Source organism: Hordeum vulgare, chromosome 5H, assembly GCF_904849725.1.
Source record: "Hordeum vulgare subsp. vulgare chromosome 5H, MorexV3_pseudomolecules_assembly, whole genome shotgun sequence".
In the NCBI taxonomy this organism is placed as follows: domain Eukaryota; kingdom Viridiplantae; phylum Streptophyta; class Magnoliopsida; order Poales; family Poaceae; genus Hordeum; species Hordeum vulgare.
The window spans coordinates 586,724,941-586,737,626 of record NC_058522.1 but is presented as its reverse complement, the minus strand read 5'-3'; the positions used below and the strand labels follow the sequence as shown (position 1 = coordinate 586,737,626).

Sequence of the window (12,686 nt, the reverse complement as noted above, 5' to 3'; positions counted from 1 at the left end):
AGGTGGAAGCTCTCTGGTGTCATGGTGGCGTCGATGGCAGAGAAGTCTAGCAAGTCGGTGTGTTAGTTTCTTCTCTGAAGACGGATTGGTGGAAGATGGTGGCGACGACACATGAGAGTGCGTCGGACCGGTTTGTACCCTAAACCCAGTATGCGACTCGGTTGGGCCCCCCGGCTTTAGATGATAGGCTTTGGTGCGATGTCTGTTTGGTATTAGGTTCGGACTATCGACGCCCCTTCATCAAGTGGTTAGGAGTAGCGATAGTTGTTGCTAAGATGATGGCTTCGGACAAACTGATGTACTACTTGTAAGGTCTTTGTGAATAATTAATAAAATGATTGCATGCATCGTCCAGATGCAGAGGCCGGGGTAATCCTCCTTTTAAAAAAAAAAGCCTAGGCCCTAGCTAGAATTAATTAAGCAAGCAATTATTAGATATAAATGGAGCCACCGACGGAGCCAGCCAACAATTAGCAAGTGACAGGAAAAAACATAAGCTCAAAAAGAGGTGGGACCCAAATCCAGGGACGATAGCACACGCACAGAAGAATAAGGAAGGAGGAGAAGATAAATATGGAGGAGGGTGGCAACCACCGCCTCATCCTCCATGATTTGATTTGATTTGAATGCATCATCATCTTCATCATCATCATGTTCATCATCATCATCACTTGACCAGTCCATCAAGGCTAACAAGAATTAACTAGCCTGCTCCCAACATGGCATCATAATTAGTAGAGTATCTATATATACTTGGGTTACTACTGCAGATGCTGTACATACTACTAGCAGCAGTTAAGGTTCTCCCAGACTTCACATTCACTCTTTGCTTAACTAAATATAATTGACCTTCCTAGATGGATAAATGAATGAATGAATAAAAAGTAAACCCAAGTATGAGATGAGAATTTGAGATGAGGGTGTCATGATCCCTTGTGGTGGCAACCATAGATCTGACTGTTCCATCAGCAAATCCAAATCTCTCCTCCTAGTATCTAGCTGTCCATCAAGACCAAGCCACTCAACCAAATTAATGGCACCAAGCAAGCAAAGGAAGGAAGCTTCTCCTGGGTTCTTAATCTCAATCTCACCAACTTAATTAGCTAGCCAGCCAAAATGACCAACATAACCTCCATTCCTCCCTCCCTCACGGGTATGGTATGCTACGTAGTTACTAGTACTGCTACATGGTATACAATGCCACATGCTGCTCATTTATTATTTTGTCACTCTGACTGAGGTGGTTTGTTCTTTTGCTCCCACTCCCAGGCTGTCTCTCTCTCTAGATTAGTATTGGAATCCAATGCCATCTTAGGTTGTTGGCGGTTGATCCAGAATAAATAAATAAGCAATTAATAGTTTTTTTACTGTATCCCACGCATAATTGAGTGAAGTACCTTCAAATTCTATTAAAACCGCCGAAAATCACAACTGGATTTCGTTCACCCTATTATTAGATTTTTCGGTTGTGATTCCTCCCTCCCTTCCTCTTGAGTTATTGGTAGGTTAGAGCAATTTCAACGTGCCGATTCATTTCATCCGTGCGTATTTGTTTGGGTCACGACGGACAGAAAAGTTGGCCCAATGTGTCGATCCAAATGGACGTGTATCCGTTTTTCGTCCGTCTGCCGACCCTTTCCTGGTTCACTTTTGAGTCTGATTTGCGTCGGTGCCGACAAAAGACGGACGCGCGCGGTGCCCGCCTACTCTTCCCTTGGCCCGCTAGTCGGTGGCACATTGGCCATCCTCTCCAACCTCATACCGAAAGCAAACCCTCGCCCACTTCCGCCGCGTCGTCGTTGTCACCCATTTGCCGGTGCCGACACATCTCCTCCCAACGTCACCACCTCGCCGCCACCACCATCTCGCCACCAGCACTTCTCCAGGCCAGCCACCTGGTCCAAGGGAGGCGCACATCTCTTCATCGGTCAGCTCCTTCAATGACGTCCGCAAGCTGTTTGACAGTTTGCCAATGTACAAAATGGACCCTGCTGACGAGTTCTTTTTTCATAATTTCCTTTGCGACTCTGACGATTCCTCTATTATGAAGACAATCCCCGACCCTGTCGGAGAGAAGAGAAAAAGATTTGCCCAAGAGCAAGAGAATGCTAAAAAGGACGTCGGACGTGCCTTTGATGTTTTGCAATCTCGATGGGGAATCGTTCGGTATCCTGCTAGGACTTGAAGCACCAAGAAGCCGTGGGAGGTGATGACATCTTGTGTGATTATGCATAATATGATCATAGAAGATGAGCGTCGAGAATGTATCTATGATTAAGAGTTTTAGTTTCGGGGTGAGAATGTTGTGTCTAAGCATGGAGAAGCGGCAATATTTGAACAGTTCATCCAATTTCATTATAAAATACATGATTGAAAAACTCACATGCAGCCGCAAAATGATTTGGTTGAGTATACGTGGGGCTCATGTTGGCAACCAATAGATGTATTTTTTTTATATGTATTTAAGACAATTTAATTTTTATTTGATTTGTAAACTGTACTTATTTTTTTTTTGAAAACTATGCTTTATTTGGTTGTGAAACTTTGTTACTTTTTTATATGTGTGCTTGTCAAATGATGCAAAAGGGAGACCAGTCGTCCATGCCGGTAAATATGGATCACGGATGTTGGACGCACCGTCGATCCAAATTTAAACAGGGCATACACCGAGCGAGCGGACGGTCCAAAAGGACAAAAAACGGACAAAAGCGTCGTTCGTTTGGGTTGGCGTGTTGGAGTTGCTCCTAGCAGAATCTCTTGCTTACTTGTGTTCACTCTCAACCACAACAGCTTAGAGCATCTCTAGCACACCCCGTATAATGCCCCGACCCGTAAAATAACCATCAAAATACGAGTCGACACGGAAAATGTTGTCCGACCAGAACCCACAAACGCGTCTGACCCGTAATTTTTTTGCGGGGCGCGACAAAAGTTCGCCCTCAACCTTCACATTCATGGGGTGGGAGGCCGACCCGAGCTCGCCCCTATCCACAATGAGATTTGGCGTGAGGGAAATTTTTGTGCGGCCGTTCCCCGCCCCCCTCCTCGGCAGCCATTGCCCCGCCACTGCACGCTCCGAACCATCTCCCCCGCCATTCTTCGCCGCAATGGAAGCCTCCCAGCCGTCCAACGTCAACTTGGAGGTCAAGCACGCGCAATCCCCTCCCGCGGATCTCGTCGCCGGCCATGTCGCCCCCCGCCGTCGCCCAAGGCACCAAAACATCTACCCGCAAGCGGTAGGGCAACGTTGTCGTGCAGGGCGACAATCCAGTTGGCCCCTCTAGAAAGGCACGCGCGCCGGGTGTCGCCGCCACTGCACGATCTGACCGGCCGCCGATGGAGAAGATGACCAAGGTGTCGGGCGTGAAGGGGAAGAAGGTTTCTACGAAAAGGTTGGCGCCTTCATCCACTCCCTCCGCCCCGGTGAGATGTTCGCCGATGATGCCTTCCAACGGCGCTGCTTCAACCACAGGCGAGGTGTTCGATGAAATGGCCGAAAGGTATGCATCTTTCCTCCCTTGTTCTTGCTTCGCTTTTCGCAATTGTGGACCGCTTTTCGCGTCCAAGAAACTTGAACAAGCCTGATGGTGACAAGAATACAAATGAGAAGATCAAGAGGGAACACGAAGCATCGAGCTTGCGGGATAAGATAGATGTCATGGTGCAATCAAATGGGTTGATGCTAGCGAAGTCTTTAGAGACAAAGATAGAGTTGGCCGAAAAGAAGACATGAGAGAAGCAAGAGAGGTGGCAAATTCTCAAGGACATTGAGAAGAGAAGAGCACGTGCTGTTGAGAACAAAGTCATGTCCAACCTTCTTGCCGAAGAGAATAGGATCATGACATTGAACCGCAATGACATGGACGACATCAGCAAAGAATAGCTTGATATGACAAGGAGAGACATCTTGAAGAGGATGATGGTTGCGTGTTACGATGATGACAGTGTTTTCTCGTCGGGAAATTGGAACCAATATCGCCGATGATTTTGGTGTTGGAGTTGGAACAAGTGCCGACGATGTATTCTGGGGTGGCGATGATCTCGATGATGCGTAGTGAAGAGCGACCAAGATGCATGAAGTATGCTTTTATTTTGCGTCCTTTTGCGTCTGTCTTTTAAAACTATGCTTTTATTTTGCGCGTCAAGTATGTTTTATGTTATTTTAATTTAAACTCATTTATCGGAATCGCTGTTAAATTCGTTTATTGGGGGTTTTCAGTTTGCGGGTCGATGCGACGACGTCCGAGCAGATCCCGCATAGCTGACCTGTAAAAGAGCATCTTCTGTGAATATCCTTTTTGTATGAGTTCGTTTTACGGAGTCTAACTTTGTTTACGTCCGCGCCCGTTCATAAAACCGTTTTTTCGCGAATTACAAACGAATTTTATGAATCGACTTTATACGGGTCTGATAGACATCCTCTTAGCATCCTCATTTCGAGTCCAGTTGTGAGATGAGATGGAGATGGACTGCACAACTAAACTAAGCACACCAAACAAATAAAAAAGCAGCTTCCTTTCCTTTCCTTTCCCCTCTCTCACTCAACTCAACTCACTAAGAGAGCAGAAGAAGCACACCGCTCTGCTCTCTTCCTCCTCCTCCCTCATTGTATTTATTTATTTATTTATTTATTTTACCCCTCCCTCTCAGACCTGCTGCCCATTTATCCCGAGTATCTCTCTCTTCTTGATTCTTCTTCTTCCTCTGAATCCCGGGTTCGAGCTTCCCCATCCGGGAAAATCCCCACTTCTTCAGCATTTCTTCTTTACAGCCTGGGGGCAAGATCTGCAGACGGCAAGAATACCACCGACGGCGATGAGGCCGGAGACGCGCCTCGATTCCGCCGCCTTCCAGCTCACCCCCACCCGCACCAGGTAACTAACAAGCTCAGCCTCCCATCCTATGCGGATCTGCGCCGCCACCAAAGCTCCGCTCTTTGTGCTAAATGTAACTGCCGTCGTAGATCCAAGAGATAGATACCATTCATACTGCAACCTGCAGCCCCCTTTGTGTGTTTGTGCGTTTCTCTGTCGTCGGCGGCGGCAGCAGCAGCAAGAAGCAAATATTCTTTATTAATGCTTCTCCCCATTTTTGTTTTGTTTTGTTTTGTTTTGTATATATATATATAGGTGTGATTTGATTGTGATAGCGAATGGGAGGAAGGAGAAGATCGCCTCCGGCCTTCTGAATCCCTTCGTCGCCCACCTCAAAGCCGCCCAGGACCAGATTGCCAAGGGAGGCTACACCATCCTGCTCGAGCCGGATCCGGCCGCCGACGCGCCATGGTTCACCAGGGGCACCGTCGAGAGGTTAGGCTCGTGTTTATCTGTCGGCGTCTCGTGCCTGTCTGCCGGTTGCCTTGCCGGCGGCGGTGTCGGTGCTGGTGGTGGCTCATTTTGCATGGTTGCTTCTTTCTTGTCGGCATTAGGTTCGTCCGGTTCGTGAGCACGCCAGAGGTCCTGGAGCGGGTGACAACCATCGAGTCCGAGATACTGCAGCTCGAGGACGCCATCGCCGTCCAGAGCAATGAAAATCTTGGACTCAAATCTGTAAGTACAGAATGGTAATATGTAATGGAGTACTTGAGACTGATGGCAGAGTGATGACTTTTTGTGTGTGGCTTTGTTAGGGAGAAGGCCATAATGGGAAAACGATTGACGGTGTGGAAGGTACAATACTAGTACCCATTTCACTTCTGAATGTTGGTGTTGCGGCACAATATCTACCAAGAAATCTTCGGCAATGCTTATTCGTAACTGAAAATCCTCTGCTTTGAGTTTGTTGTACCACAGAAACTTTTTGTATGGCGACGGCACCGCTGTTTTAGAATCTATGAGTTACAGAATTTGGTGCGGTGTACCATCAGTCACAGCTGTTGAGTTAGCTAGCCAGTTAGGTGCATGATAGTGGACGCCTCAAAAGTATTATTAGGGTGGCTGGCTGTACAGGGGAAATGACAATGTGTCGTTTTTATGCATTCTCTTCTCTTTTACCTAACTTATATTGGAAGCTGAATATTCTACTATAATATGGATCTAACCATCATTAAGTGCACAAGTTTTCAGGACAATTCGCAACTGCATACAAAAGTTCAGTGGGAATTATATATGTATTTTCATGATAGATTGATCTGATCTGGAACATGATTTTGCATCCCTTTTTCCGTTGGTAAATTTACCTGACATGTCCCTTTACAGGTGGCAAGACAGGTTACAATACTGATGGTGATAAGGCACTTGTTCTGTACAAGGTAAGGTTGTATGGATAAATAAGAACTGCATTTTTTTTCTATAATAAATGTGTCATGGTAAAAGGGTATCATAAGTAACTCTGATGTTCTTGTATCAATGGCAGCCTGACACACATCTAGCGTCCCCACTGCAGAATGACGACGGAGTACATGAGGAGCATTCAAAGTATTTATATGCATAAGCCCCCTTTTCCCCATGCTGTTTTCCTTCAAGACGTTTTATTTCTGTCTTGTTTATATGAAAAATCTGCAATGTCATAATTTTTTTTTTGTGGAGTAACATATGCCTTTATCTAATGAACGATTGCTCACACTCATTCTATTCTAAAGTTCAGCTCTTTGTTTACTTTTATCTCCACCTTTTGGGATGGTGTCTTATTTTTTGGATTTTTTTTCTTGGAAGAAGTATTTATCTGCAACTTGGTAAGGTGTTAATTAAAATATATATTTTGCAGAGTTCAGCTTCTCAGAGTGCTGGAGACTCGCAAAACTGTCTTACGTAAAGAGCAGGCTATGGCTTTTGCACGTGCTGTAGCTGCTGGGTTTGATATAGACAACCTGATATATTTGATCTCGTTCGCAGAGCGTTTTGGTGCTGCACGCTTGATGTAAGTATGGCCTTGTAATGAACGAAGTAGTATCATGTAGATAATGTGACCCTGAGGCTGATGATTAATTTGCGCCGACTCCATTCTGATGCTAATTCCGACGCCATTTCAGATTGTTGAATGTTATTGCAATGCACAACTAGCGCTTACACATCATGCTAAATAATGCACACAGTTCGATTGCAGTACTACTGTACTTGGTCCATGTCTTACTTTACTACTGTACTTGGAACACACCTCCATTGATTGATCTCCTTGCTGTGTTTAACAGTGAGCTCTAAGTAATTTCTTGGAGTGCATAAGCGCTAACTGTGTTGGTGTTCGCTATCAATTTATAGGAAGGCATGCACACAGTTCATTGATTTGTGGAGGCAAAAACATGAAACTGGACAGTGGATTGACGTTGAACCTGAAACAATGTCTGCACGCTCTGAATTTCCCCCCTTCAATGCTTCTGGGATTATGTTTATGGGAGATAAGGAAACAATGTCTGTCTCTAATGGAGATACAAATGGCGAAGATGCTGCTAAAGCTGGTATGTTGGTGCCATGATTTAACTAACTGTCCAAATGCTCACTTTGTTTAGTATTAATCTTTGTAGTTAATAAGCGGATTTTGTTATCTGCATGATTGTTCACTTTTTTCTTCCATACTGCCACATTTTATTTTAAGTTTTTGTTATCTAAAAATTGTGATCCAAATTATTCCTAATATACAGCCGCCTTCTGTTTATTTTTACATGGCAAATTTCCTTCCAATTTGAAATGGCCCTTTTGCCTGGTAATTGTGCAGCGATATCGAATTTGTACAATCTGCATGCACAATTAATTTGTTTTTCTCCTTTGTTTTACTGTGAGAGGGAACTTGGATCTGATGAATACTTTTTGTATTTCTTGACAGATCACAGGACACATCAGCACCCAGGAGCTCCCCATGATTACCATCATGGTCCATATCAATCAGGATATCCACCATGGGCAATGCATCCTCCTTACCCCATGCAAGGCATGCCACCATACTACCCTGGGGCGAACCCATATTACCCTCCTCCCTATCCCCCAACAGATGATCATAGGTACAACCACTCGGAAAGGAGACCATCAAGGAAGCACTCAGCAGATAGCAAGGACTTCGACAACTCCGATGATGAAAGTGACGACCAAAGCGGTTCAGAGAGGGAGAGTTCTCATGGCCGCAAGTCCAGTAAAAAAGGCAAGCGCTCGGGCAAGAAGAATGTAATTGTCATACGCAATGTAAATGTAACATCAAAGAAGAAGCATAGGTCATCAGAGAGCGAGTCACACTCAGGCTCGGATATGTCATCAGAGGATAGTGATGATTCACACAGAAAATCAAGCAAGAGGAATCATAAGCGCTCGAGTTCGAAGAAAAAAGGGGGCAAGAAAACCACCGAGTCTGAAGATGAGTACACCAAGGATGGAACGTCTAATGGGCAGCAAGATGGAGATCAAGGAAACTGGAATGCGTTCCAGAACTTCTTGCTCAGAGATGAAGACAAGACAAGAGATAATAATGACGCGGATATGTTTGCCAGTGAAAGAGAGCCACCACCACCACCTAGGAGGAGAGAGACCACAAGAAATATGGATGATCCTATTCTTTTATCCGAGCGAGGTTCTGCTGATGTTGATGAGCGGAATGGAATACCTTTCAACACAGCCAATGGGAGAATTAGGGCCAGGCAGATAATGTCTGGTGATGAACTTATGATGTCTGGGGAAGGGCGGAGCTTTGTGGATGGCGACATGAAGGAGATAGAAGCCGGAGGTGGGGGATACAGAAGAGGGGCAAATGATGACTTCATGGTTTATGGACATGACAACTCAATGGACAGGGGGAGCTCCTTGGACCCCCTTGCCGAGGGGCATTACAAGAGACCCACTGTGGAGGAAAAGAAGAATGTGCACGGTGTGGATGAGTCTTTCATGATACCTGTTAGCTCCAGCTCACAGGATAACCTTGGAGCTGATGGCCGTACTGCCATTGACATCGATGCCGAGCTTAGCTCAAGTGTTGTTCACAAAACATCAGATGATGCTAAGGCTGGAGCTGAACTGTTCTACGAGCCAGATGAATTGATGCCAGAGCGTGGATTTGAAGATGTTTCATTTGGATATGACCCATCAATGGACTATGATAGCCACATGCAGATTCATCCTGACGTTGGTGCTGAAGATGCAAATGCAGAGAATTTATCAGCTTGCGTCGAGGACGAAGAAAAGATGCCAGGCAAAGATAAGAAGCTTAGAAGCTCACAGGAGGGTTTGGATAAAAGAAGGAAGGATGCCTCAGCAAGGAGATTGTCAGCGCCCAAAGGCCCACTAACCGATGCACAGAAACGCGCGCAAAACCTACGGGCGTATAAAGCGGGCCTTCAAAAGGAAAAGAAGGAGCAGGTACCCTGTGATGCATTACTTCCCATTTTACTTACTTTTCTTCTGGTTTACTCCTTTCTTATGGTTTTAAGTGTGGCCCATATGACTTAACTTACTCATTTTTCAACATCCTCATTTGCACCTCATCGCATATTTTAAATGACCAAATCGGATTTGTATACAACAAAGTGCTATAGTTATTATCTATCTCCTTTTGGTGTGGAAAAGTTAAATTAATACCCCCACCATGCTCATATGTATCAAATGCTATTTTTCCATCATTGTTTCCTGCCCCTGTTAAACTGTACTCCCTCTGTAAACAAATATAAGAGCGTTTAGATCACTAGATTAGTGATCTAAACGCTCTTATATTTCTTTACGGAGGGAGTTATCTAGTGATCTAAACGCTCTTATATTTGTTTACAGAGGGAGTACTATATGTTAATATGTGTCTCTACAACACCACTACCTACAAGCAAATAATAGGGCCTAAAAAGGCAAACTACAAATATCTGCCAGCCGAAAATGGTTTCCTGGATTTCTTTGTCATATTGGTTTTCACCACAGAGTTATGAATGTCATTTGTTTGCATTGGCAAGATTGCTCAAACCGATGATACATTTTTCTTCTTCTAAATATTTTCAGGAAGCCGAACAGATCAAACGGCTCGAAAGGCTTAAGCAAGAGAGGCAAAAGAGGATTGCTGCAAGAACTGGTGCATCTAATCCAGTATCAACACCGCCGCAGGCTAAAGCAAAACCTTCTCCAAAGGTTTCTCCAAGTACTCACAAGAGTTCGAAGTTCACTGACGCTGAACCAGGATCCTCTTCGCCTCTAAGAAAAATTATTCCTGCCAGAAGCAGTACCCCAGGGAGTGATCCTCAGAAAACAGCCAAAGCAAGCAAACTCGGCGGTGACAATTCAAGTGCAGTGAGCAAGTCAATCTCATCCTTGGCCGACATAAAAAAGGAGAGAAGTGGCAAAACTGAATCGTCCATTGAGCGATTGAAAAAGCTTGCTCAACCTAAAAGCAATACTTCAACTGACCATCCTTCGAATCCCAAGTCAGCCAGCGTGGACCACCAACGGAGAAGAAGCTTGCCGGAAGATGTGCAGACCAAGAAAATCTCCGCCATAATGCAGCTCGACGAGACCAAATCGGCAGCCTTACCAGAGCTGAAAGTCAAATCCCCACGAACCCCTGCTGCTGTCGTTGTGAAGAATAGGATGGTGGCTAAAGAAACAAAAGAGGCGCCACGTGGTGGAGCTAAAGCACACCCTATTATTTCAGAAAGTAGAGATGGAAAGAAATCTTCCAACAGTAAAGCTTCCAGGATAAGCAACAGCGATGACAATGTGGTGGTTGAGAAGACCGTTGTTATGCTTGAAAACGAAGTGGTCTCTACGCCTCCTGTTGTTCTACCTCCTGGAAGAACTGCAGAGAGCGAAGCTCGCCGCAGTGACCGAATGGAGAATCCCAGTCTGGAACAGGAGTATACTGCCATCAGGGCTCCACCTTCTCCGGTGGATCTTCCTGAAGATGCAAATCCTATCATCCATACATCTGACAACCAGTTAAATTCATACGAGGTACGTATGATCCAACACTAATACATCCCCAGTTCATTTACTTGATGCTCTGTTCGTTGGGGTATCTGTTTTCTTGTTTCTCTTCAGTAAGTACTTTTGAGCTCGGATTTTCTATGCAACAGCCTTCGGCTGAAATGCAATGTTATTCCCACGTTATTGAATCAAATATTGCTTTTACATTTGTTATTATTATTAATCAAGCCGACATTGATAAGGAAATGCTTGTTATGGCTAGGTGGATGTGCCCGAGTACCAGAAGGATGAGCTTGAGAAGCCAACCTTACCTCCCATGGAGAAACCTTATGAGGCCCCTTTCGCCAGGGTAACATCATTGGAGGATGCTTCAAGCAAGGCTCCCGCTTTCAACCACCACCCATTACCCGCGCAGGAACCCGAAACATTTGCCCGTGCAGAGAGCGTGAGGGCACGCGTACCGGAGCCTACTGCGTATGCAGTCTCAGCCGAGGAGACACATGAAGAAAACGACAAGCCTCGAAGCAAAGAACCGAAAGGCTTCAGGAAACTGCTGAAATTCGGGAAGAAGAGCCATACTTCAACAATGGATTCCGATGCGTCATCGGTCGACGAAGCCCCTGCAGGAGATGGTAACTAATCAAGCAAGCTGTGATCACACTATTATTGCGAACACTTTGCCCATTAATTGCCGTAATTAATTATTAACCGTGCTTCAATATTTGTTTCATTCAGGTTCGATGCTGAAAAACCTCATTTCACAAGACGACTCCGCGGGCTCTTCTTACAAAGGTTAGCACATCACTATGTATGTATATGTAAAGTAATATATAGAATTGCTCAGCGATGGAACTAGCATAAGTTAATTTTCTCCCTGATATGAAATGAAATGAAATGGAGTAGATAAACATACATGTTTTTAACTGTACAAAATGCTGCAGCTTCTCGGTCCTTCTCCCTGCTGGCGCCGTTCCGCAAGAACAAGGTCATCGTGCTGTGATGTGATGTGAGGATTTTCTTGGTACTATTTTTGTTGTTGATGAGGCTGGCTTGATTGGGTGTCGATTGAGATAATTTAGTTTGATGATTTCTAGTACGTACATACATACATACATACGTGCATATTATATATATATATACTTGCACTCTACGCTTGTGTTGTGTTGTTTGTAATCAGTATGTGTAATCCTTTACATTGTATTTGCAATCTACACGTTAACGCTTGCTTGCTCGTATATAGTCGTGGATCGGACGTGTTGATCTGAAAAGGTGCGTATTGGTTCTGGTGTATATATACGCAGAAGAATAAATAACTTGCATGAATGCCTATGGATCAGCTAAATCGATTTATGGGTAGATTCTATGCCTTTTTTCCCCCAGTGATTTATAGTTTGCCCACAGAAGTTTACAACCAGACAGCTGGGCTGACGATGCCGAGCAGACACCGATGCGACGCGAGTCCCCTCGCATGTCTCAAGTATGGGAAAGAAATACAACCTTTGATGACGAAAAACACCCTAGATCTAGTTGATTATTATTTTTTTTTTTTTTGCGAATCATCTAGTTGATTATTCCATAAGGAAATCCACATGTCTGATGATGCTGGAAAGAATATAATTATCTGTCAATCAAGAACAAAAGCACTCGATCGAATTAAAGGGAGCAAGGAGGCAAAGAACAAAGGAAGCTTGTTGTTGGCTCTCACTCTTTTTTTTTATTATTATTATTTTTTGAAAGAAAGGGGTTTCCCCCCTGCCCTATTTTATTAAAATGAAGCAACATTGTCTTACATATCCTCCAAAGCCACTAAAGAAGATCTAAACAAACCATAGCCTAGGCAAACGGCCAGCACTTGAAAGGTTTATAAAC

The 12,686-nt window shown here is 44.5% G+C and overlaps 1 protein-coding gene across 1 annotated transcript; it reads left to right on the top strand.

The window, feature by feature from the left end:
* The first annotated feature begins 4,590 nt into the window (after positions 1-4,590).
* On the top strand, positions 4,591-12,052 carry LOC123395261 (COP1-interacting protein 7-like). Its single transcript, XM_045090222.1, has 13 exons — positions 4,591-4,874; positions 5,130-5,309; positions 5,429-5,549; positions 5,630-5,669; positions 6,198-6,250; positions 6,355-6,416; positions 6,706-6,858; positions 7,197-7,393; positions 7,759-9,275; positions 9,900-10,844; positions 11,080-11,449; positions 11,553-11,609; positions 11,759-12,052. Exons 1-13 carry the CDS (start codon positions 4,816-4,818, stop codon positions 11,815-11,817), a joined length of 3,813 nt encoding a protein of 1,270 aa, XP_044946157.1. The 5' UTR covers positions 4,591-4,815; the 3' UTR covers positions 11,818-12,052.
* Positions 12,053-12,686: the final 634 nt, after the last annotated feature.

Coding starts and splice junctions, on each gene's coding strand:
- LOC123395261 (XM_045090222.1), top strand. CDS start 4,816: ATGAGGCCGGAGACGCGCCTCGATTCCGCCGCCTTCCAGCTCACCCCC. Junction 6,417..6,705: donor GTACATGAGGAGCATTCAAA/GTATTTATATGC, acceptor TATATTTTGCAG/AGTTCAGCTTCTCAGAGTGC. Junction 7,394..7,758: donor CGAAGATGCTGCTAAAGCTG/GTATGTTGGTGC, acceptor ATTTCTTGACAG/ATCACAGGACACATCAGCAC.